The sequence below is a fragment of the Gorilla gorilla genome, chromosome 12, assembly GCF_029281585.2.
Source record: "Gorilla gorilla gorilla isolate KB3781 chromosome 12, NHGRI_mGorGor1-v2.1_pri, whole genome shotgun sequence".
NCBI classification, from domain to species: domain Eukaryota; kingdom Metazoa; phylum Chordata; class Mammalia; order Primates; family Hominidae; genus Gorilla; species Gorilla gorilla.
Genome location: NC_073236.2, coordinates 115,095,264 through 115,120,557, shown reverse-complemented (window position 1 = coordinate 115,120,557; position 25,294 = coordinate 115,095,264). Strand labels below are relative to the sequence as shown.

The following is a 25,294-nucleotide window of genomic DNA, read 5'->3' as shown; positions in this document are numbered from 1 at the left end:
TTTTCCAACTTGGTTCCATTCTCCCCGTCACTTTCAGGTACACCTATCAGACGTAGATTTGGTCTTTTCGCATAGTCCCATATTTCTTGGAGGCTTTGTTTGTTTCTTTTTATTCTTTTTTCTCTAAACTTCTCTTCTTGCTTCATTTCATTCATTTCATCTTCCATCACTGATACCCTTTCTTCCAGTTGATTGAATGGGCTACTGAGGCTTGTGCATTCGTCACGTGGGTCTTGCGCCATGGTTTTCAGCTCCATCAGGTCCTTTAAGGACTTCTCTGCATTGGTTATTCTAGTTAGCCATTCGTCTAATTTTTTTCAAGGTTTTTAACTTCTTTGCCATGGGTTCGAACTTCCTCCTTTAGCTCGGAGTAGTTTGATCGTCTGAAGCCTTCTTCTCTCCACTCGTCAAAGTCATTCTCCGTCCAGCTTTGTTCCATTGCTGGTGAGGAGCTGCGTTCCTTTGGAGGAGGAGAGGTGCTCTGATTTTTAGAGTTTCCAGTTTTTCTGCTCTGTTTTTTCCCCATCTTTGTGGTTTTATCTACCTTTGGTCTTTGATGATAGTGACGTACAGATGGGGTTTTGGTATGGATGTCCTTTCTGTTTGTTAGTTTTCCTTCTAACAGTCAGGACCCTCAGCTGCAGGTCTGTTGGATTTTGCTGGAGGTCCACTCCAGACGCTGTTTGCCTGGGTATCAGCAGCGGAGGGTGCAGAGCAGCGGATGTTGGTGAACAGCAAATGCTGCTGCCTGATCATTCCTCTGGAAGTTGTCTCAGAGGAGTACCCAGCTGTGTGAGGTGTCAGTCTGCCCCTACTTGGGGGTGCCTCCCAGTTAGGCTACTCGGGGGTCAGGGACTCACTTGAGGAGGCAGTCTGTCCGTTCTCAGACCTCCAGCTGCCTGCTGGGAGAACCACTACTCTCTTCAAAGCTATCAGACAGGGACATTTAAGTCTGCAGAGTTTTCTGCTGCCTTTTGTTTGGCTATGCCCTGCCCCCAGAGGTGGAGTGTACAGAGGCAGGCAGGCCTCCTTGAGCTGCAGTGGGCTCCACCCAGTTCGAGCTTTCAGGCCGCTTTGTTTACCTACTGAAGCCTCGGCAAGGGCGGGCGCCCCTCCCCCAGCCTTGCTGCGGCCTTGCAGTTTGATCTCAGCCTGTTGTGCTAGCAATGAGCAGGCTCCGTGGGCGTAGGACCCTCTGAGCCATGCACGGGATATAATTTCCTGGTGTGCCGTTTGCTAAGACCACTGGAAAAGCGCAGTATTAGGGTGGGAGTGACCCGATTTTCCAGGTGCCGTCTGTCACCCCTTTCTTTGACTAGGAAAGGGAATTCCCTGACCCCTTGTGCTTCCTGGGTGAGGCGATGCCCCGCCCTGCTTTGGCTCACACTCGGTGTGCTATACCCACTGTCCTGCACCCACGGTCCGACACTCCCCAGAGAGATGAACCTGGTACCTCAGTTGGAAATGCAGAAATCACCCGTCTTCTGCGTCGCTCACGCTGGGAGCTGTAGATTGGGGCTGTTCCTATTCGGCCATCTTGGCTCCACCCCCTCACCTAACATTTGTCAGGCACTACTGGTAAGCCCGGCAAGTTCTTCCTGACAGGTTCTTAACCTGCCCTAATAAACACCTAAGTTTGTTACCTCAATCATATACATATTGGGTATATGCCTGGTAGAATTGCTGAGTCATAGGATATGCATATTAGGTTTAGTAAATACTGCCAGTTTTTGAAAGTGATTGTACTAGTTTTACATTCCCAGCAATAGTTGTATAAGATTTCCCTTGTTTTGCATTTTTACCAATACTTGAAGTGGCCTGCCTTGAGTTGTTGATACTTGTGTCATTTTTGACATCTGTCATCCAGACTCAACCTCCTAGGGAGCTTGACCCTTCCCTTTTTTCAGTTTTCTCTCTAGCCTAGGTTCAGTCAGCAAGACCTATCAGATTTTTCTTTTATATTGCCTTTGTCCTTCCTCCATTGCCACAGCTCAAATATTAGTCATATATGGAGTAGATATCAGGTGATTTGGATATCAGGATTGTGACAGTAGTCTGCCAGTTGGTGCATCTTCTAGTATTTCTGCTTTTCCAATAAATCCTGCACAGCCAAGAAAATGCTTCATGAAACACTGCACCATTGCTCTGCTCAAAAGCCGTCAACAACCCTTCATTGCCCATGGGATATCAGCCTTCCTCCCCGTCTTCCTTTTCCACCTGTACCTCTCTTCCTTCTTCCCTTCTTCCGTTCTTTTTTTTTTAATTAAAGTGTAATATATATGAAGTGCACTATGACAGAGATTAAAGTATAGAGCATTACCAATACCCCAGAAGCCTCCAGTTGGCCTCTTCCTAGTCTTCTCTTAAGTCTTCTCTTAAGGTACCCACTATTCTGATTTCTGTCACCATACATAGGTTTTACCTGATTTTGAACTTTATATAAATGTTAAAAAGCTAATTTATAGCTTAAAAAGTACAAACTCTTATGTCTGGCTTCTTTTGCTGAATGTTCTGACTGTGAGATTCACCTACACTCTGCTTATAGTGCTCATTTTTTTAATTGCTAAATAGCAATTCCATTTTATGAGTATACTACATTTATTTACCCATTCTACTGTGATGACATTTGGGTTATTGGGGTTATTTCACTTTGGGACAATTATGAATGCTGCTGCTGTTAACATTTTGTGTGTTTCTGTCCTTTGATATAAAAATATACACTTATATATTGGGTATATGCCTAGTAGAATTGTTGGTTCATAGGATATGCATGTTAGGTTTAGTAAATTCTGGCAGTTTTTGAAAGTGATTGTACCAGTTTTACATTCCCAGCAATAGTGTTAAATTCCATTGTCTTGCATTTTTACCAATACTTGCTATTGTCAGTTTTAAAAATTTGTCATTCTGGTGGGAGTGTAATAATATCTCATTTTGGATTGAATTTGCATTTGCTTCATAACCAGTGATGGTGAACCCCTGTATTGAACATTTGAAAATCTTCTGTTGCGAAGTGTGCTTTATTCAAGGCTTTTGTGAAATTTTTATTAGATTGTCCATCTATTAAATTGTAGAAATCTTTACATATTTTAAGTGAGTTCTTTGTTGGGTATCTGTATTAGAGTCTTCCTTAGACTGTGGCTTGTATTTTCACTCTCTAATGGTGTCTTGTGATGAAAATCTTTGTTTTAATGAAGTTTGATTTAGTAATTAAACTTTATTCTTAGTGCCCTTGTTTCTTGTTTAATAAATCTTTGTCTAACTTAAGATCATGCTGATCTTTTCCAGGTATTTTCTTTTTTTTATTATTTTTTATTTTTTTGTTTTGAGACAGAGTCTCACTTTGTTGCCCAGGCAGGAGTGCAGTGGCACGATCCAGCACCCTCCACCTCCTGGGTTCAAGAGATTCTTCTGCCTCAGCCTCCCGAGTAGCTGGGATTACAGGCACGCGCCCAGCTAATTTTTGTATTTTTAGTAGAGACGGGGTTTCACTATGTTGGCCAGGCTAGTCTTGAGCTCCTGACCTCAGGTTATCCACCCGCCTCAGCCTCCCAAAGTGCTGGGATTACAGGCATGAGCCGCCGCGCCTGGCCAGGTAATAAAAGAGCCACCTGGCTCTTTTATTTATAGTTTGCGAAGAGTTTTAATCATGATATTATGATATTAAATTTTCTCAAATATTTTTACTGCATATATTAAGGGAATCATATGTTTTCTCCCTTATTTTATTAATTTGTGGTATATATTGATTGCTGTTTAAATGATAAATTGCCCTCACATTCTCATAGTAAACCTAATTTGGTTTGATGTATCATCTTTTTAATATAATGCTAAATCTGACTTGCTGATATTAGTTATTAGAACTTTTGCATCTAAATTCATGAGAGAGACTGCCCTATGATTTTTTTGTGGTAACTTTGTCAGGTTTTGGCATCAAGTTTTATGTTGCTCTCAGAAAGCAGGTTGAGACATTTTCCTTTTTTTTTTTTTTCTATTCTCTGAAAGACTTCAGATAAAATTGGTGTTATTTTTTCTTACATTTTGATGAGGAATTCCCTGGTGAAGCTCTTTGGGCCTTCTCTGTGGGAAGGTTTTAATTTCCGATCCAATTTCTTTGATCAGCATAAGCTGTTCAGATTTCCTGTTTCTTCTTGGGTCACTTTTGGTATGTTGCATTTTGCAGTTTGTTCATTTTATGTAAACTCTCACATTTAAAGTTTGAAATTTTTTTAAAACAACCTACTGTCTTGTGACTAGGATGGATCAGTGATGTTGTCTCATTTTTTATTCTGATGTTGGTCATTTGTGCTTGCTCTCACTCCATTTCTGTCTCCTCGATCAGTCTTGGTGTGTTTTATCACTTTTGTGCCTTTTTTCAAAGAACCAACTTTTGGCTTTGCTGATTTTCTCTCGTTCATTTGTTTTGTATTTTCATTGATTTCTGCTCGTTATTATTTTCTTCCATTACTCGCTGAATTTTAGTTGTTCCTTTAGCTTCTTGAGATGAATACTCTATTGATATCTTTTAGTCTTCTTTTCTCTTAAATACATTTGAAGTTAAAAATTTTCCCTCTAACCACAGGTTTAAATGTGTCCCACAAGTTTTTCTTTTTCTTTTTCTTTTTTTGTTTGTATTTTTTCTTGTTTTTTGTATTGTTTTTTCCTTTTATACCCCACAAGTTTTGATATATTTTCATTATCATTTCAATTCAAATATTGTTAATTTCCATTGTGTTATCTTCTTTGGCCCATGGGTTTGTTTTATAAGTGTACTAATTAATTTCCAAAAATTTGGGTATTTGGTTTTTTTTTTAAGTTACTAATTTATAGCTTAATTCCATATGGTCAGCGAATGACTCAGCATGTGGTCAGATGTGCATGAAATGGGGACTTTGCATTTGTTGGCTCTTATATTCTATATATATCAAATAGGCCTAGTGTGTTCATCATGTTGTTTAAATATCTTACATCCTTAGCTGGGTGTGGTGGCACATGCCTGTAATCCCAGCTACTTGGGAGGCTGAGGCAGGAGAATCACTTGAACCTGGGAGGCGGGGGTTACAGTGAGCCGAGATCATGTCACTCTACTCCAGCCTGGGCAACAACAGAGTGAAACTCTGTCTCAAAAAAAAAAAAAAAAAAAAACAACAACTTACATTCTTATTGATTTACCTGTCTACTTGTTTTATTACTGAAATAGATTTTTTAAAATCTCCCTCTGTGATTGTAGATGAATTTTTCCCCTTTTATTCTATGTTTCTGTATATATTGGGTGGCAACAAATTTAGGACTACTGTATCTTCCTGATTTAGTTGACTTTTTTTTATTACGAAATATTCCTTTTAATTTTAATTAAACTTCTTGCCTTAAAATCTATTTTTATATTGGCCGGGTGTGGTGGCTCACGCCTGTAATCCCAGCCGTTTGTGAGACTAGGGTGAGAGGATCTCTTGAGCCTAGGAGTTTGAGATCAGCATGGGCAGCATAGTGAGAGCCCCTCATCTTTAAAACAAAATTAAAAATTAAAAAAAAATTTACTTTGATGAATCCTAGTACAATAGTAACTTTTTTGGTTAACGTTTGCAGGTTAAGTTTTTTTTTTTTTTTTTTTTTTTTTGAGATGGAGTTTTGCTCTTGTCGCCCAGGCTGGAGTGCAATGGTGCCATCTCGGCTCACTGGAACCTCTGCTTCCCGGGTTCAAGCGATTCTTGTGCCTCAGCCTCCCAAGTAGCTGGGACTAGAGGTGCTCGCCACCACGCTCAGCTAATTTTTGTATTTTTAGTAGAGGTGGGGTTTCACCACGTTGGCCAGGCTGGTCTCGAACTCCTGACCTCAGGTGATCTGCCCACCTTGGCCTCCCACAGTGCTGGGATTACAGGTGTGAGCCACCGCATCCGTCCTGCAAGGTAAGTTTTTTCTGTCTTTCTGCTTCCAATCTTTAAATGACCTTATGTTTAAGGTATTCTTCTTGTAAATAGCATATAGCTAGATATTTTTAATCCATCTTGACAGTTGTTGTCTATTATTATTATTTATTATTGTTTTTTTTTTTTGAGACAGAGTCTCACTCTGTCGCCCAGGCTGGAGTGCAGTGGCGAGATCTCAGCTCACTGCAAATTCTGCCTCCTGGCTTCAAGTGATTCTCATGCCTCAGCCTCCCAAGTAGGTGGGATTACAGACGTGCACCACCACGCCTGGCTAATTTTTGTATTTTTAGTAGAGACAAGGGTTTCACCATGTTGGCCAGGCTGGTCTTGAACTCCTGGCCTCAAGTGATCTGCCGGTCCTGGCCTGCCAAAGTGCTGGGATTATAGGTGTGAGTCACTATGCCTGGCCAATGTTTGTCTTTTAATTGGAGTATTTAGTCCATGAACTTTTTTTTTTTGAGACGGAGCCTCGCTCTGTCACCCAGGCTGGAGTGCAGTGGCACTATCTCAGCTCACTGCAACCTCCGCCTCCTGATTCAAGCGATTCTCCTGCCTCAGCCTCCTGAGTAGCTGGGATTACAGGTGCCCGCCACCACACCCAGCTAATTTTTTGTTTTTTGTGTTTTTTATTGAGACGGAGTCTCGCTCTGTCGCCCAAGCTGGAGTGCAGTGGTGCGGTCTCGGCTCACTGCAAGCTCCGCCTCCTGGGTTCATGCCATTCTCCTGCCTCAGCCTCCCGAGTAGCTGGGACTACAGGCGCCTGCCACCACGCCCAGCTAATTTTTTGTATTTTTAGTAGAGACAGGGTTTTACCATGTTAGCCAGGATGGTTTGATCTCCTGACCTCGTGATCCACCTGCCTCAGCCTCCTAAAATGCTGGGATTACAGGTGTGAGCCACTGTGCCCGGCCAATTTTTTTGTATTTTTAGTAGAGACGGGGTTTCACCATGTTGGCCAGTCTGGTCTTGAACTCCTGACCTCATGATCTGCCCGCTTTGGCCTCCCAAAGTGCTGGAATTACAGGTGTGAGCCACCGTGCCTGGCAAGTCCATGAGCTTTTAATGTGATTACTGATCTATTTGGATCTCAATCTACCATAGTATTTTATTGTCTTATTTGTCACGTATAGTCAACATTCCTTTAGTGTTAGACACATATTTACCCTTTTCAGTGCTCTTCATTTTCACATTTCCATCTGTGATTTTCTTTCAGTTAAGTAGCTCCTTTTGGTACTTCTTTTGGTATTGCTGGCAGTAAAATCTCCATATTTGTTTGTCTGAAGACATCTTTATTTCACTATGTTTTTTATTTTTTAAGAGTATATTTGGTGAGTATATAATTAGATATTAGAATTTATTTTCTTTCAAACTTTATATCATTCTGTTGTCTTCTAGGGCCATAGTATCTTGTCAGGTGTGAAGTTTTGGCCTTATTAGTCAGGTGTTAATCTTATGTTTGTGAATATAATATGTCTTTTTCTTCGGGCTTAAGATTTTCTTTGTCTTTGGTTTTTAGCAATTTTAGATCAATGTGGCTAAGCATGATTTTTTTTTTTATCCTGTTTGGTGCTTGTAAAGCTTCTTTAATTGATGTTTTTCATCTGTTTTACAACATTGGCCAATATCTCTTTAAATAGTGCATCTTCTCAGTTTTTCTCTATTTCTGGGGCTCCCATGTATGGGTGTTTTTGTTTTTGTTTTCTGTGACCTATGTCTTAGTAATTTTCTAATCTTATTTTTTTCTCTGTACTTTAATCTGGATATGAAAATATGCCTATTTTCCACTCCACGTAAGATCTTATTTGTCTAGTTGGCTTTTAAATCTATTAAAATTCTAATTTGAGTTACTGTATTTTTTTGGTTCTAAGATTTCCGTCTCATTCTTTTCTGTATAGATTCCAGCTCTTTGGTCTGGGTTTCCATCTTTTAGCCTGTTTTAATGGCCACGCCCCATTATTCAAATAGCTGAATCCCTTGGCATCCGTTCTGTTGTCTTCTTTTTCCTCTTGGCTTTCAGTCATCTGTTTCTCTTTCCTGGTATGCCTGTAGTTTTTGTTTTTTTTTTTTTAAATTCAATGATGAGTATTGTGTATGAAAAAATATACGGAGGTCAGGTGCTGTGGCTCACGCCTGTAATCCCAGCACTTTGGGAGGCCAAGGCGGGTGGATCATCTAACGTCAGGAGTTCGAGACCAGCCTGGCCAACATGGTGAAACCCTGTCTCTACTAAAAATACAAAAATTAGCGAGGCGTGGTGGCGCACACCTGTAATCCCAGCTACTTGGGAGGCTGAGGGAGGAGAATGGCTTGAACCCGGGGGGCGGAGGTTGCAGTGAGCCGAGATTGTGCCATTGCACTCCAGCCTGGGTAACAGCAAAACTCTGTCTGGAAAAAAGAAAGAAGGAAAAATATATGGGTTCTGAGTATGTTATCTTCCTCCAGAGGAAATTTTAGTGTTTTTCTGGCAAGTAGATCGTGTATGGGCACATCACCTTCATTCAGTTGAGGTGGTCTATTTCCGGTTTCCCTTACTCCTAGGGCTTAGCTTTTTTTAGGACCTTCAGTTGAAAGTTTGGGAGTGTGTTGGAGATGGGTCTATTAAGGCTCCTGTTCCCTGGCAGGCCCTGAAATCCACATTTTGTTCTAGCAAAATCTCTGCTTGGCTTTTTCCCCTTTAGCAGCTTCTTTCCGTTTGGTTTCTCAGTCCCCAGTCACACCTGTGCAGCTTAGGAATTAGCAAATGCTGGGAGGGCAGATTGCAAGCAGAACGTTGAGTTCCCGTTTCTATGGAATCTTGGCCTGTAGAAAGTCTGCTTTGATACCATTAATGTCCAGTGTTTGTTTCGGATGAGACTGCTGCGGAGTCTAGTTTATGCCTTTCTATGTGGCCCAGTGTGCCTTTCATATGAATAAGGAAATGCTCTGAGGCCAGAGGCTGCAGGGAAGCCAGCTCAGAGCATTTGTCAGTACTCTCCAATCCTGGCTATTTGGATCCTTCTGGAATGCCTTCAAACCATTTGCTCTCTTTGCTTGCTTGTTTCTTTTTGGTATTTTATCCAGCTTGCATAGTTGTTCTCAGAGGGTGGGTCAGCCTGGTACCTTCCGCTGGGCCATAGCTAGCAGCGTAAGCCTTGGAGCCCTGGCACTTGAAACCCCACACTGTCCAAGCACAACTTACCCAGCCTTGCCTCTTCACAGCCACCTGTTTTGTCCACCCCGTGCTTAGCCTAGACTTTCCACACAACCTTTTCTTGCTGCTCTCTCAGTCCTCTCCATTCCCATCAAAAATCGAATTGTTCTTCAGACCTGTACAATCTCCATTTCTGATTCCTGGCATTGTGACCCCATGAGATTCTTCCTCTGCAGTGAATTCATAGCAATAACTGACCGGCCACTGTAGCATTTCTTGATGTATTATATCATGTGCCTTGCATTTAGCTTTCATCCGGTTGGGTGAGGGCGGGGATGTTGTGGTGTACCCGTTTGTACCTAGATTGATTTGCTGCATATCTTGCAGGTGAAAGCATGTATTGCCAATGTAGAACCCAACCAAACAGTGGAGATCAATGAGCAAGAAGCATTGGAAGAGAAATTGGAAAATGTGAAAGCCATTCTGCAGGCGTATCATTTTACAGGTTTTGTTTGTTTTTTTAGTCTGGGTCTGCCTCTAGTGAGTTAGTTTGCTAGGTGTGTTATCAGTCCTGGAATTATTTCATAATTTATAGTATTTTACACCCTCTGCCCTCATCACTCACACACACACACACACACACACACACACACACACACACACAGCTGACGTGCTATGTGTAGGCCTATCTTCACCTACAAGATTGACTGGCCCCTTTGTACAGCAGCTGAGTTGGTGGCTGGCTTATTCCATTCATTTTAACAGTTCATCATGTGCCAGACCTTGTACTAGAACTGTCTTTACTGCTGGCTTGTTTTATGCTACTAGTGAAATAGTTTGAACTTTTCAAGTCTCTGTTTCACCGTAAATAGGGATTTATTCTCCCATCTATGCCACAAGATAATGGTGGAAAGAACTGGGGACTGTGACAAATTATTTCACACTCAGAAATAAAGAATAGCTATAAATTAAATTTTTGGCCTTCCTCATGCCTGTAATCCCATCACTTTGGGAGGCTGAGGCAGGATTACTTGAGTCCAGGAGTTCGAGACCAGCCTGGGCAACATAGCAAGACCTCATCTCTACTAAAAATTTAAAAATGAGCCAGGTGAGGTGGCATGTGCTTGTGGTCCCAGCTGTTCGGGAGGCTGAGATGGGAGGATCATTTAAGCCCAGGAAGGTGAGGTTGCAGTGAGCTGAGATCGTGCCACTGCACTCCAGCCTGGGTGACAGAGTGAAACCCTATCTCAAAAAAAAAAAAATTTCTCAATAGTTTGACATTTAGGATGTTTTTTCATTTTTACCATTCTTCCATGGTTTTAACAACTCAGTCTCAAAGTGAGCCAGAGCCAAGGGGAAGAATGAGCCTATGATACTCATTGAACAAACATTTGTGTACAAAGTGTACATATTCTAGGCACTGTGGGAGCTACTGGAGGCACAGATGAGTAAGACATCACCTTGGCCTGCTGTCTATTGAGGTGTCTTCTTGTTTGCCTCAGGCCTCAGTGGTAAACTGACCAGCCAAGGAGTTTGTGTCTGCATCAGTACTGCTTTTGAGGGGAACCTATTGGATTCCTATTTTGTGGACCTTGTCATACAGAAACCACTCCGGATACATCACCATTCAGTCCCAGTCTTCATTCCTCTGGAAGAGATAGCTGCAAAATATTTACAGACCAACATCCAGCACTTCCTGTTCAGTCTCTGCGAGTACCTGAATGCTTACTCTGGGAGGAAGTACCAGGCAGACCGGCTTCAGGTATCTCTCTGGGATGTTATATGCCTCATCCGTGGGCCCAAGATCAACTTAAAAGGGGAAAAGGGGGATGTTTTTTGTATTTTCAGTGTTTCCTAACTCTGAGTTAGAAGTTTGACCATTACCTTTCCGATGCTTGTTTCTTATTTATATAAAAGCACTATCCCACCCTCTTTTCTTTTGAAACTCTGGATGGCGTTGAGGCTTGGGTACTGGTTAAAGGATTATGCACCCCTGAATGGTGGTCTTCAGGCTTTTATCGTAAGATTGTACAGAGTGCAGTTGCTATACTTTTGATCCATCAAGGATTTATGGCGTGCCTACTACGTACCATACCGAGTGCCTTGCTGAACCTTGGGTATAGATCTCATTAGAGAAGAAAGGTTTCTGCAGTGCCATGGAACAATGCTGTCCATCTTCCCCTAAACTCTAGCTTACCTTTTTGGGTTGCAGTTGAGCTAAGGTTGGGTGAAAAAAGTAGATAGGAAATTAATGCAAATAGGCTGTAAGTACCTCCTACAAGCTTAGCATTTCCCTCTGTATGGATTTGGAGTAACTCTGAAGCTCTCAGCTGTAGGTTTAACTTAAATTGAAATGTGGATGCAGTCATGAAGCATCTTAGCCGTGTAACGTCAGTGAAGTTTTTGCAGAAACAGTCTCTTGCGAAGCTGTACCCCTGGCCATTTAGGCCTATAGGCCTTTCCAGGCTGCCACTGACTCTTAGTTATCTTACGCATCTTTTTCGTTAGTCCTTTTTTCAGACCATTTCTGTCCCTCATTTATTTCTCTGAAATGTAATCGATGGGCCTCTTTTTGGTTGACATAATTGAAGGGTCAGTAAACACCACCTTTGGAACTGCAGTCATCCTCTACTTCGTTTTGTTCCTCACCCCTCTTAGAGTGACTTTGCAGCCCTCCTGACTGGGCCCTTGCAGAGAAACCCACTGTGTAACTTGCTGTCATTTACTTACAAACTGGATCCAGGGGGTCAGTCCTTCCCGTTCTGTGCTAGATTGCTGTATAAGGACCTCACAGCAACTCTTCCCACTGATGTCACCGTGACATGTCAAGGTAAGAAGGGTGCCTCAGTGCAGAAATTCTCATATCCCAGTTTATTTGAGTGAAACAGGGAAAATAGGTAGAATCCATGAAGTAGACCTCTTGAGACACTTTCTCTGTTTATATACTATACATTACTCAGACCGGTAAGATAGAACATTCTTGTTTCTACCAGTCTTTTCCTTCCTCTTTGTAAATGGTAAACATGATTGTCCCCATTTTCCCTTCTCCTTTGCCCACCCACCTCAGCAGTGTTCTCGCAGCCTATGATTTGTTTTCACTGGGGGCCCTGCTTCAGGAAAGACACCTAATGATAAGGCTGAGTCATGGGTCAGTTACGGTGGATGGAGCCAGAAGCCTCATTTCACTGTGAAGACAAATGGACATGGCACGTCAGCACACACTGACTCCTCCCTGCGGAGCAGTCTCTAAATGGAAATCCTTCCAGACTGGCTGAGAGAGATTTTTTGGTGAACCTGTTTCAGTTAAATGTGACATGGGCAATAATGAAAAATTGGGTGAAATGTTTTTAGGAGGCAGAGATTTTGAAGCTGCCCCAGATTTCACACCATCGGTCTTTGATTTCTCTGGGCAGTTGGATTCAAGTCCCCAGTCTCTAGATTGCACTGGTCCAGTAAGGGGCAGCCTTAGTCCAGACCAAAAAAAAAAAAAAAAAAAAAAAAAGCTGTATGGGTCCAGTGGGTCCAGAATATCAGTGATCCAGGCTGCGATTCCCCCAGCTGCACTGAATGAGATTGAATATCAGTGATCCAGGCTGCGATTCCCCCAGCTGCACTGAATGAGATTGATGGAATCTTTCTTTTTAGGAGTGGAAGCATCATCCACTTCATGGGAGGAGCAACGAGCATCTCATGAAACTCTGTTCTGTACGAAGCCCTTGCATCAAGTGTTTGCCTCATTTGCAAGAAAAGGAGAAAAGTTGGATATGAGTCTGGTCTCCTAGTAGATTATTTTCACTGCACTAGGAGCACATCAGAGGTAAGTAACCAGTACTGAAGACAGTACCAGGTGGGTAGTACTGTCTGATGAAGGGTACATCACCCTTCTGATGAAAACAGACACCTACCTTTTCATCTGGATGGAAGAGCAGGTTTGAGTATAGACACTGGCATTTTTGAACAATTCCCATGATCGCCTGGTCCCTTCTTAAAATGCTCAAGATGTTTTTTAAAGGTATTAGTTGATCATACATTTTAGTTGAAAATCATTTGTGGGGCAATAAAAGCCATTTTTTGAAAAAGGTGTATCACTCAAGAAGTACTTATGGAAAAATATCAAATTATTGAGGGCATTAAATTCTGGGAAAGACCAGGCAATTAAGTTGTCACAGTAACTGCTACTAATTTAATGCCAGGAATAGAGATGCCAAAAATCCTAAAATTTTCAGAAAGGGCTCTCACAGAAATGTAGCACTCCACTCAAACTGCAGTAGTTTGATTCTGTTGAGAAACACTGATCTAAATAAATGGAAAAATAACCCACATTCACTAATGAAGATAATAAGGAAGACCCAATATTTTTTTTTAAAAAAAGGAAAGTATTTTTAGCTTTTATGGAAGCTTTAAGTAATTTTTCCTCATTTTCCTGTTTGAAACTTTTGAAAAGGAAGTTCTTCAGTGTTTGGTTAGGCGCAGTGTATTCTAGGCCACTGCTTTATAAATATGGTGTGAGAAAGCAGTAGGATAAAATAATCAGGGTTCAGTGTGTCTCATATTTTGTTTCCTAAAAGTTTAGTAGAGCTGTGAGTGTACTAGGAAGTCCCCTCTGAAAAAGCACAGTTAGAAATCTGCCCATAAACTCAGGGGGACTCAGGTGCCCCCCGGGTCTTCCCTCTCCTGCAGGCTCTCCGGTTAGTGTCCTGATTTGCCGTAACCATGGGCCTCTGATCTGCTGGCACCTCTGGTTCCTTGGCGTGTGGGTCACTCACAGATATGAAAACCTGTGTCTGGCTGACCAGGTTCTCCTGTAGCCCTCCCTTGCCCAGGCACAGATAGGAGTCAGGAGTCATGACTGGCCCAAGGCCACGTTCGGACTTAACCCTACAATGGCCACGAAGTAACCTCCATGTGGGAGAGCTCCAGGAACAGTGCAGGGGACTAAAGCCAGCTGGAACAGTGCAGGGGACTAAAGCCAGCTTGGAGTACCCTTTAGAAGAAAGTCTAAGAATAAAAGAGACAGGGCCAGGCAGCAGGCATTGCGGGGTAGAGCGAGCTATGATGAGACCTTCAAGCTCTTGCCTTCCAGGCCTGTGGTGGGGACCAGTGGCATGAGTCAGCAAAGTACCAGCACTCCTCAGATAAGTGATATTAACAGAATTTCCTCAATCACTTTCAAGTTGAATAAAGCTTTTAATAAAACAGTCTTGTTCTTTATCAATACCTGTAAATTCTCTTAAAGCAGTAGCAAAGGCGACTGTAGCAAGAGCTCAAAAGGCAAGGCAATATCGGAAAGTGTATTTAACAGAAGATTAAAAATATAAATGTAGAAGATCTGTTTATATATTTTTCTTTCAGAAATAAATCCCCCCTCCCCTGCCAGGTGAAAGGAAATATTGCACTTTCTGTTCTCATGACTAAGGGGACAGGAGTTCCAGAAGAACCTTTCAAGATGATCAGGAACACCAGGACGAGGGCCGTCTCACCTCACTCGGACCACATGGAGACCTCCCTTCAAAATGGGAGCCATGTCCTGCCCCACCAAGCCCTGTCTGAAGCGGAGCTTCCCCGCCCGTGCTCCCTCCACAGTCCCGGAAAGCCCAGCGGCAAAGGCAGCTTTGTCCCAGCTCTGCCACCCTCCTGCTCACAGTGGTCAGGGCCCCTCGGGCAAGGACAGCAGGGATTGGAACGAGGGCTCTGGAAGGACTGTTCAGCCCTAGCCTAAGACCCCTATGCTGGGGACACTACAGGCACACAGAGGAATAGCAGGGCCACCCTCAGAGCTCACACATCCACGAACAAATGAAGGCTGAGGAGATTTCTAAACCTAAAGTCCATGAGTGTGCACTTCAATCCAGGAAGGTCGGGACTTCCTTCAGTTTCAAAAAATAAATTCTCCCTTCCGGTTTGGACTGTTGCAGGCTCGAGGCCATTCAGGAGTTGTCCACCACCTGGTGGGGCAGTGTGACAGAGGGGCCATTGGGGAAGGTGGCTAGCTTATCCCGCCCCTTCAAGAAGAAGGTCAGCAGCTCCCCCTTCCCCTTCACAAAGATGGGGCCTCGCCTCACAAAGCGGAAGCCGTACTCTCGGAGGATGACTTGGGTTTCTTCTACCACCTGTAGAGGGAGGGGGAGCAAGAACGTGGCGTTACAGGGGGAGCCTAGACTGAGGGCGGGTGGGGGCTTTGGGTGGTTGGAGCCGAGCACTGATCCACGGGTCCCAAGCACTACAGGACACTCCCCAAACCTCCCAGGGCCAAGCCCTTCCACCTGTGGTGAGCAGCGGGTGGGAAGGAGAACCCTGGAGTGACTGGCTGGGGGCCTCCTCTCATCCAGAGACTTCTCTCCTAGGATGGCCATGGTCACCTGGGTGGCAGCACTATTACCTGGAAACTGCCACTGCCTGCTCTTCTGTCCCTTTGCCCCTTTCGTGGAGCTTTTCTGCCAGACCCCACTGAGACAGATCACAAGGTATCAGAAGGTTTGTACCCAGAGGCAGGCCATATGCATCCAGAACTTCAGCCCAGATTTTGTGGATGGGTGGAAGTGTTTCTTCCTGTGCTGAGGCTAGCTATTGCAGAGATTCCTTTCCACTCGCCCCACATCTCTGCCTGTGGACTTACTGTTCTGGGCCAGGGTGGGAGGCAGGGGCACGTGGGAAAGCACTGTTCTGGTTTTGTTCCCATGCCCTGAGTCTGAGCACGTGCCAGCTCTGCCACTGGACATACCTGAATGTTGCCCATGACCCCCGTGGACTCCATCCTGCTGGCTACATTGACTGTATTGCCCCAGATGTCGTAGTGTGGTTTCCGGGCTCCGATGACCCCAGCCAGAACCCCGCCTTTGTTCATGCCTAGGGTAGAGGCATAAAGTTCAGCACAGCCACAGGCCACACCTTGTTATGGGCCTCAGAAGCCATCTCCTCTCCAGACCTGTACCACAAAGCTCCTAATGTAACACATCATTGTCCTCATTCAGCTTGGCTGTATGCTATTGGAGGGTGGAAATCACGTTTCCTGTTTATCCGTGTGCTCGTCAGGTGTCAGCCGCCACCCCCCCATATACAGATTTACTCGGCATGGTAGTGGCCAGCTTCTAACACAGCTGGTATTTCAAGTCTCCTGGGACCTCACTCAGGAACGGTACCCCCTCAGTAGAAGCAGCAGGTGATCTTAACTGCTTTCAAAGAGCAGGCCTGTCTGGGAAGCCATGCCCTCAGCAGGCACAGCAACCCCTCTGGAAATGGATCACAAACTCACTTCTCAGCCAGGCAGGCCAGGCTTCTATTGTAACAGTAGGCACAGTACAGTCTGATCATCACATCAGCTGGGTTCAGCTGGGTTTTTGGTTTAGTCATCTAGAGTCATCTGGACTAAAGGTCTTTCAGGTCCCCTTGCCCTGTGAGTGCGTGAACCTCCCCACCCAAATTGCCTCAGTTGTCCTGAGCCTCATGTCTCTCCTGCTGGTGGGCCAGGCCCCTGCATGGGAAGGGAGCCTGCTGTGGGGCAGGCCAGCTGGGGGCGCTCACCTATGCGCAGCATGAAGTTATTGAAGGACTGGTTGTTGATGTTGGTGAGCGTATCCTTCATGGCCAGCGCGAAGTCGGCCAGGTCAGCCAGGTGCTGCCAGCGCTCTCTCTCGGACTTGTCTTCCTGTGCCAGGGGACCGTGGAGAAAGTGTCAGGGGCTGCTCACCGCAGCAGCCTGCTCTGCTGCCTTCCCTGGCAGTGTTCTGGGGGTGGATTCCCTACACCTAGATGTTCAAGGCCTTACTCTTCCTCCCACAAAGGAGTCGCAGCCACGCTAGCTCTGACTTGCCACTGGACCAAGTTCACGTAGCAGGTCTAGGCAAAGACTGGGCAATGGAGTAGAGGAGATGGACCTGTGAGTCTGACCGCGAGGCGGGCCCCTTCACCTTGGCTGGGCCTGGGCCTGGTCCTGGTCCTTAGGTTTTGTCAGGTTGTCCTTGTTTGGATCCCTCAACTAGGTGATAAGCACTGGAGGGGGATGACCCGCCTTGGACGTGTTTCTTTAACCTCATCCATATAATAGGGCTGTGGGACGGTTGTAGAGGTAAAGCAGGATGATGGTGTTTTAAGACCAGAGCTTGGGACCAGGGCTCCTACACCTCATTTTCTCTCCTGGTAGCTGAACAAAGGTCTAAATTAGCTTAACAAAAGAACAGGCTGCCGTCAGCCAGAGTTCTGAAGGCCACGCTTTAAGTTTCCCTTGTTAACAATTGCTCTCCAGTTCCTATGAGAGCACAGAGCCTTAGGGGGCCTGGCCACAGAACACAACCATCTTAGGCCTGAGCTGTGAACAGCAGGGGGTTGTGTGTCGGTTCTATTTCTCTGCTTGCCGAACTTTCTCAATAAACCCTATTTCTTATTTATATTTACGTGGTGCTGGTGGTGTGTCTGGGACCGCTTTGCACAGCAGTTCTTGTTTCCCGCATGCTAGGTCTGGGCTGCCAGTCTCTTGCCTTGGGGGCAGAGCCTCATCTCTCTGGCTACTGGGGTTAGCTACCTTGTTGGAGCTGGCAAAGCCATTGGTGTTGACATCGGGGGTGACTCCTGAAGCCGCCATATACGTGCTGCCAATGGTTTTGATCTTGGTGATCACTCGGAACTTGGGATTGTCCAGGAGCTGAGGCCAGGATTCAGGAAAGAATTGTCAGCAGTCAAGGGAGAGGAATGACCCAACCCAGTGACAGATGTACCTGTTTACAAGGACTCCACTAAACCCAAGAGACACTTTCCTATCAGAGTTGTTACTTAGTCTACCGCTTATCTGCCACATGATCCTGGGAGAACTTCCTAACTTTCTGGGCCTGTTTCCACAGCCTCAACACTGACATAAAATTGGCAGTCTCCTAGGGGGGCTGTGCGCGTGTGTAAAAGCATTCTCCCTGGTATACAGGTTACCCAATCAATGCTGACCGGCTCTGAATTTGAGGAGACGGTCCCAGGACAGAGAGGTCTCGAGATGTTGCTTGGCCAGTCCTTATCCTTATCCTGTGACCCTGTGGGTGATTTCCCGGGCTCCCACCTCACTTCCCCTTCCCCAGCCCAGCAGTTCCAGGTGGCTGCAGAAGTCCATGTACTGTGGAAGGGGCTTAACTGGGAAAATGAAGCCAGTTTCTCTGGCCTCTGCAGCCTATTGTAGGATGTGATGTGGAATGGGCCGGCTTCATGGCCAGAGTGCAGGGTGGGATGGGCACTCACAGAGTCAAAATCCGAGATGATTTCATTGAGGAAACGCAGACACTCAATACCACCATTGTTGATGCTCTCCTCTGTGTAGAAGTCAGCAAAGTTGGGCAGGGAGGCAAACATGACTCCAATCTCATCATACGTCTGGCTATACAGCTCCTAAAAGGTGCGGACAACGTGCTCAAAGCATGTCTGACTGACTGGATGATGTGCTGGAGAAATGCATCTATCTTCCATGCACGACATGTGCACTCAGCTTTTTGGACTCACACATCAGTCAGATTATCCCAGCATTTTTTTTTTTTTTTTTAAGAGTGGGTCTTGCTGTGTTTCCCAGGCTGGAGTGCAGTGGCAATAAACAAGCACGATTAGGTATGATCAAAGCACACTGCGGCCTTGAACACCAGGTATCTGGGACCACAGACACATGTCACCATGCCCGGCTGTAGATTATTCCAACTCTGAATAATTTAAAAATAGCTCATTGCTACTTTTTTTTTTTTTTTTTTTTGAGAGATGGAGTCTTGTTGTGTCACCCAGGCTGGAGTAGAGTGGCACAATCTCAGCTCACTGCAACCTCCACCTCCCGGGTTCAAGTGATTCTCCTGTCTCAGTTTCCCGAGTAGCTGGGATGACAGGTGTGCACCACCACGTCCAGTTAATTTCTGTATTTTTTAGTAGAGACAGGGTTTCACTATATGTTGCCCAGGCTGGTCTCAAACTCCTGACCTCAGATGATCCATCCGCCTCGGCCTCCCAAAGTGCCGGGATTACAGGCGTGAGCCACTGTGCCCGGCCACTACTTTGAATAAATTTTAAAACAGCTTCTCTAGTTCCTCTAACAGCCCCAGTTGTGAGGACGAGGGTACCGTAGAGCTGGGAACCACTCTGTTTGGAGAAGTTCACAGGCAACATAAAGGTGGGCTCTAGCCAAAGTCTTGTCTTCTGTCACATGGCCTCAGAGCTGTACAGCCCACATCACGATGCCTACAGCAGTGCACTTTGTAAGAGGCCGGAGAAATTCCTCTTTTGCTTATTTGTGTTTGCTGTTTAGGTTCAACCCTACCTAGGCCCCAGTCCCCTGTCCCTGAGAAGGCCTGGGCCCAGCGGGGGCTGCCTGAAAGAAAGAACAGATGGAGACAAATGGCCTCATGGTTCTGGGCTGAGACCACACCCCTCACCTCATCTCTCTTCTTGGACCCCAGGAAATGGCGTGCCACGTGCTCAGGCAACATGTTGGTGACCAAGGCCTCGTTCCAGCGTCGCATCTCGTAGACACGTTCCTTCTGGTCGTGGACCTCAATCTTCCACAAGAAAAGTGTCCGTGCCAGTTTTTCTACCTACAGACACAGACAAGGTGAGGCATGTGCTCTAAGCTGGCCACTGGATAGAAGGATGAAAAACAGGAATGGCCAGGCGTGGAGGTTCATGCCTGTAATCCCAGCACTTTGGGAGGCCGAGGCAGGCGGATCACCTGAGGTCAGGAGTTCGAGACCAGCCTGACCAACATGGTGAAACCCTGTCTCTACTAAAAATACAAAAATTAGCCGGGCATGGTGGCGGGCACCTGTAATCCCAGCTACTCGGGAGGCTGAGGCAGGAGAATCAACTTGAACCCAGGAGGCAGAGGTTGCAGTGAGCCGAGATCGCACCATTGCACTCCAGCCTGGGCAAAAGAGTGAGACTCAGTCTCAAAAAAAGAAGAAAAACAGGAACGTGAATGGAGGAACTCCCCTTGGAAAGGCTGGAAGGAAGATAGCTAAATGGCAAGGGAAGTAAGACCCTGCAAAGATTCCACCTCATCAAAAGGCCACCCAATAGTGCAGTGCGGTTCCCAGCCTCCGTAGTTACAGCGGAGATCCAGGAGGCCTTCCGTGTGTAGGGGGCCTCTTGGGACCTAATTTCAGCTGCAGGTCTGTTTCGTGGAGGTGGCAGCAGTGGGGATCTCCCAACTCAGGGTGGAGTCCCCCTTTCTAGCAGGCGCCATTTGGGTGAGAAGTGGCTTGGGAAGGCTGTACTTCCCTGGAAAGCCAGTAGGGGGCACTTGAGCTAACATTGAGCCCTAAGTACAGAGAATCTTTATCTTCCCTCTCTTCCTTCTCTTTTCCTTTTTTGTCGGGTTGAGTGCAGTGGTTGTGGGGGGGTGGGGGGGGCGGTTCACTTTGTCTCCCAGGCTGGAGTGCAGTGGTGTGATCTCAGCTTACTACAGCCTCAACCTCCTAGATTCAAGCAATCCTCCTGCCTCAGCCTCTCAAGTAGCTGGGATTACAGGTGCGGGCCACCATGCCTGGCTAATTTTTGTATTTTTTAGTAGAGACAGGGTTTCACCATGTTGCCCAGGCTGGTCTCAGACTCCTGGACTCAAGTGATCCTCCACTCTCAGCCTCCCAAAATGAGCCACTGCACCAGCCTTCTCTTTTCCTTTTAACCCAACAGAAAGTCCATCAGCTGCCTTCCCTTTCTCTTCTGGCTCTGTGGTCAGTTGTGTTAATGTCCCTCAGCGCCACGAGGAGTGCAGGGGCCATGAGCCCCTGGCCTAGGGGATATTGATTTGATTCAAGATGTTTGTGCCTTCGCTCTGTCCCCTCCCACCTTCACTCCCATGCTTCCTTCACCATCCTGGAGGGGGTCGGATGGAAGAGGTGAGGAACTGTCTTCCTGTGTGACTGAGGAAGGAGCCTGAATACAGAGAAGGCGGTGGCCTGACCAGGCTCACGTGTGGGGCTGGGTGAAGGGAAGCCCCATTCCTTAGGAGCTTGGGCTCTTAGGTCCCGGGGCTGCTTCTCAGGAGGCCCTGTGGGCTGTGGGCACAGAGCGGGGATCGTGCAGGCGGCACTCACGTGGCGGGAGAAGTAGTAGAAGCTGAGCATCATGAGGAACACCATCACCGTCATAGAGTACTTGGAAGGCACCAGGGGCAGCCTGCTGGGCAGAGCGTGTGCAACTGAAAGGGCTGTCATCTGCCTCCTGGAGGGGGCCTGATTCCCTCCAACTAGACGGTGCTGCTTCCTGCCACCCCAGCCCTAGAGCTCACCCCGGCTCCTTAGGCCCTTTCACATCAAGTCGGGCTCCCCCTGGGCAGTAAAGCTTTCTTAACTCACTGGGCTCCTCTCCAACAGCCAGGCAACCCCTGGCCCCTCCTGGCTGCACCTGGTATTCACATCAGGGCTGCTCCCCAGGTGTTTAAGAAACACTGCATTGCCTGACTGATCACAGAGGTAGCTACAACCATGCAGGAATTTGGAGAAGCAAGAGACATCAGTGATGGGATTTCATAGCCATGGGACTGGGGTACAATCTCACCATGGCTTTTTACGTTGTTCATACATATTTTTATGTGGAGCTGTGGTTAGTTTCCATTACCGTATGGTATTTCACTGCATGAATATACCAGTTATGTATCCATTTCCTGTTGATGTCATTTGGGTTGTTTTCATTTGTTTTGGGGGAGGGGGTATGTCTATTACGAACAGTGCCACCTTGGACATTCTCATACATATATCCTGGGACATGAGTATGTGCATGAATTTCTCTAAGATGTGTGTATATATATATACACATATACACACGTCTGCGTGGGTGTGTATGTAGGAGTGGAATTGCTGGGACACAGGTTTATTTTCAACCTTACTAAATAGATCAAAATATTTTCTAACATGGTTGTACTAACTCATACTCCCACCAGGAGTGTAAGAGTTACTATTGTACTTGATATTGTCAGACTTATCTGGACCGGTAGGTGTGTGATGGTATCTCACTAGGGTGTAACTGGCATTTCCTTGATTACTTGAGTGCCATTTATTAGTGGCCATTTAGAGTTCTTCTTTTGTGAAGGGCTATGCAGGTCTTATCCCTCCTTCTATTAGGTCACCTTTTTATTTCTAAACTTCTTTGAAGGTCTGTTCAAGTCATGGAATCATAAAATTTTAAAACCTTGGCACTGGCAGGGACCTTAGAGAACTTCTGGTTCAGTATCCTCCTCAAGAGATGAAATTGCAACTCATGGAAACGGACCTGCCTGTGACCCACAGAGAATTACTGCCTGCTGCAGGCTCAGAAGCCAGGTCCAAATCCAAAGCGTCTTCCTCCCTCCTCATTTTCCTGCTGCCTGTCTGTCCTGCCAGCCAGTTACATGCAGCTGCCATCCACCTGGTAGTTCCTTCCCTCCTCACTGCACTGCTGCTGCCCTCCAAGCCTCACTGGCCTTCACACAGAGAGGCCTGGATGTCCAGGTCCATACTAGAATCATCCTGCCTCTGCTGCAGCCCTCCTGGAGGAACCCATGCCAGCTCCTCTAACCTGCACGTATCAGGTCACGTGCCTCCCAGGAGGGTGAGATCCCGGGGCTTGGGCCTGTTATATTCCTGTCTCTAGAAGAAGGGCTGTGAGTGCAGGCCAGGAGGGGAAGCCGTGGCCCTTACCTGCCAGTGCCATTGAGCCCAGGGTTGAATCCTTGCATCTGCTCTAAGGCCACCATAGGTAAGCTGTTGGACAGATAACAGCACAGTCAGGCCCCATCTGGGAACAAGAGCCTGATGCCCAGCCAGGCACCGGGGTATCCCAAGTCCTCCACTCAGGGAGAATGGGAAGAATCTATTCTCAGGTCCTAGCCAAACAGTGATACGTCTGTGAGCAGCCAGGAACTGTGGTTCTTGAACAAGCCTTTGAGGACCCCTAGTGGCAGAAAGCCACCTCAGCACAGGCCCATGAGCTTGAACTGAGGACTTTGCGGGCGGGAGGAAGGAGACAATACAGATCCCCAGTCACGCTTCATCTTACTCGTGCTCCCGAAAACGCTTGTGGTCGTATTCATCAAAGACGGGGCGCCAGGCATAGAGGTTGATGGTGGCCACGGCGCCTGCGACGAGCAGCATGAGCGTGAGCTTCACCATGTGGCTGACCTGCACCAGCATGATGGTGGCGATGAGGGACAGCACGGCCACATAGTTGTAATACTTGGGGTTCTCCAGGCAGCCACCCTCCGTCTCCATCCCTGCCGTTGCGTTGCCGGGTCCCGTGTAGTACTGGAGACAGCTGAGCTGGAGGCCAGGACGGCGGGCAGGGACACACGTTCAAGAGAACAGCAGGTGCTGGTCACAGAGGGCTGTGCATGGTAGTGCACGCTCAGCTGCCACCTCCCGCTGCTCCCCCAGAAATACCGGGAAAGATGGGGAAATTTACCAGGGACTAATCATATGAAAGTTAGTAACTGCAGCTAAGAGCCTTGCCGTTGCCTCATTTGACATTCACAAAAACTCTCTCGAGTATTTTTAGTACTGTCCCTATTGTACAGAAAACTCAGGCCAGATTTGCCCAAACACAATTAGCAAGCAGAAAAACCAAAAGTAGGAGCCAAGTCTTTAGGCTTCAAATCCAACATGTTCTTCCCCATATCACACTGTTGCTTCAGGAGGGGCCACGGGACCATGAGCCCCACTCACAGCCTCCCCGTGATGACAGCTAGTCTCTGCCCAAATCCTTCCATTGGGGGGATGCTCACTGCCTTCTGGAATCTTTACTTGTTCTGCTACTGGGCAGATACGGCCGGGAGAAAGCACATCCAGAACCGGAATCAACCCCTCCTTTTTGTAACTTTCACCCACAGGGCAACCTTGTCTTGCTTGCACGATTCCCGCCATGTCATTCTAGCATGAGCAGTTGTTACACTTCCCTAGCTTTTTACTCCTCCATGAGTGACAGCATCTCCAGGTGTCCTGTACAGTGTCCAGGACCCCGTGCAGTGGTGACCTCCACACCTGGGTGCCAGGTTCCAGGCATGTTGTGACATGCAGGGGGCCTGGGGCTTCTCTTCCCTGGGTAGTGGGCACCAGCAACCCCTGGCCAAGGTAGGCTCTGGAGTCCCTAACTCCTCATTCCCAATGGACTTATTCTTTTTTTTTTGAGATGGAGTCTCGCTCTGTCGCCCAGACTGGTGTGCAGTGGTGCATTCTTGGCTCACTGCAACCTCCACCTCCCAGGTTCAAGCGATTCTCCTGCCTCAGCTGCCCAAGTAGCTGGAATTACAGGTGCGTGCCATTGTGGCTGGCTAATTTTTGTATTTTTAGTAGAGACGGGGTTTCACCATCTTGGCCAGGCTGGTCTCGAACTCCTGACCTCAAGTGATCCGCCTGCCTCAGCCTCCCAAAGTGCTGGAATTACAAGTGTGAGCCACCGCGCCCGGCCCCCGACTGGACTTCTGATTAGCTGCAGCCCTGGAGCTTTTTCACTTATACCACTGGCAGAATAAGTCTCCATGCTGGTTGTATTTGTGTGCTCCAATTTTTTTTTTTTCTTTTTTGAGACAAAGTCTCACTCTGTTGCCAGGCTGGAGTGCAGTGCACAATCTCGGCTCGCTGCAAGCTCCACCTCCCAGGTTCACGCTATTCTCCTGCCTCAGCCTCCTGAGTAGCTGGGACTACAGGCACCTGCCACCACGCCCGGCTAATTTTTTTGTATTTTTAGTAGAGACGGGGTTTCACTGTGTTAGCCAGGATGATTTTGATCTCCTGACCTCATTATCCGCCCGCCTCGGTCTCCCAAAGTGCTGGGATTACAGGCGTGAGCCACTGCGCCCGGCATCGTGTGCTCCAATTGTTAAAGTACAACAATAACGTTATATTTGAAAAAAAGGAAGATAGTGTATATGGTACTACCACAATTAGAGGAGGCCGTGACAACTGACGAGAACACTGATGACAGCTCCAGGCAAGTAGTGCTCAATACGTGCCCAGTGGTTCTAAACCAGTAGATCTGGGCTCCCAACTCCTGTCCCTTTTCCCCAAGAAAGCATTTGGCTGCCCCCTCAGGGAGGAAGAATACACAGGACTGGGACTTAGAACTGCCTCCATTCTGGACTCTGTCACTTCCTGGCTGTGTGACCTAGAGCAAGTGAATTACCTTTTTTTTTTTTGAGACGGAGTCTTGCTCTGTCTGTTGCCTAGGCTGGAGTGCAGCGGCCCAATCTCGGCTCACTGCAACCTCTGCCTCCTGGGTTCAAGTGATTCTCCTGCTTCAGCCTCCCAAGTAGCTGAGATTA

At 46.6% G+C, this 25,294-nt stretch overlaps 2 protein-coding genes across 9 annotated transcripts in view; one reads left to right on the top strand and one right to left on the bottom strand.

Moving 5' to 3' along the window:
* The window catches only part of CENPO (centromere protein O), a 29,201-nt gene extending 11,761 nt beyond the window's left edge, over positions 1 to 17,440 (top strand). For all 3 annotated transcript variants that reach the window (XM_004028929.5, XM_063696018.1, XM_019021320.4), the window contains 5 exons: positions 9,442 to 9,559; positions 10,557 to 10,816; positions 11,713 to 11,884; positions 12,700 to 12,871; positions 14,407 to 17,440. In XM_004028929.5, the coding sequence (XP_004028978.4) occupies positions 9,442 to 9,559; positions 10,557 to 10,816; positions 11,713 to 11,884; positions 12,700 to 12,836 (687 nt within the window). In that variant the 3' untranslated portion in view covers positions 12,837 to 12,871; positions 14,407 to 17,440. The remainder of the gene's footprint in view (positions 1 to 9,441; positions 9,560 to 10,556; positions 10,817 to 11,712; positions 11,885 to 12,699; positions 12,872 to 14,406) is intronic.
* Positions 14,222 to 25,294, bottom strand: part of ADCY3 (adenylate cyclase 3) — a 101,552-nt gene continuing 90,479 nt past the window's right edge. For 2 of the 6 annotated variants that reach the window (XM_055377558.2, XM_019021317.4), the window contains exons 14-22: positions 23,038 to 23,297; positions 22,680 to 22,742; positions 21,099 to 21,183; positions 19,440 to 19,598; positions 18,271 to 18,417; positions 17,573 to 17,692; positions 16,576 to 16,699; positions 15,776 to 15,900; positions 14,222 to 15,164 (exon numbers count right to left, since the gene is read on the bottom strand). In XM_055377558.2, coding sequence (XP_055233533.2) covers positions 14,982 to 15,164; positions 15,776 to 15,900; positions 16,576 to 16,699; positions 17,573 to 17,692; positions 18,271 to 18,417; positions 19,440 to 19,598; positions 21,099 to 21,183; positions 22,680 to 22,742; positions 23,038 to 23,297 — 1,266 coding nt within the window. In that variant the 3' untranslated portion in view covers positions 14,222 to 14,981. The remainder of the gene's footprint in view (positions 15,165 to 15,775; positions 15,901 to 16,575; positions 16,700 to 17,572; positions 17,693 to 18,270; positions 18,418 to 19,439; positions 19,599 to 21,098; positions 21,184 to 22,679; positions 22,743 to 23,037; positions 23,298 to 25,294) is intronic. The other 4 variants (XM_055377559.2, XM_004028928.5, XM_063696016.1 and 1 more) reach the window with 2 other exon arrangements.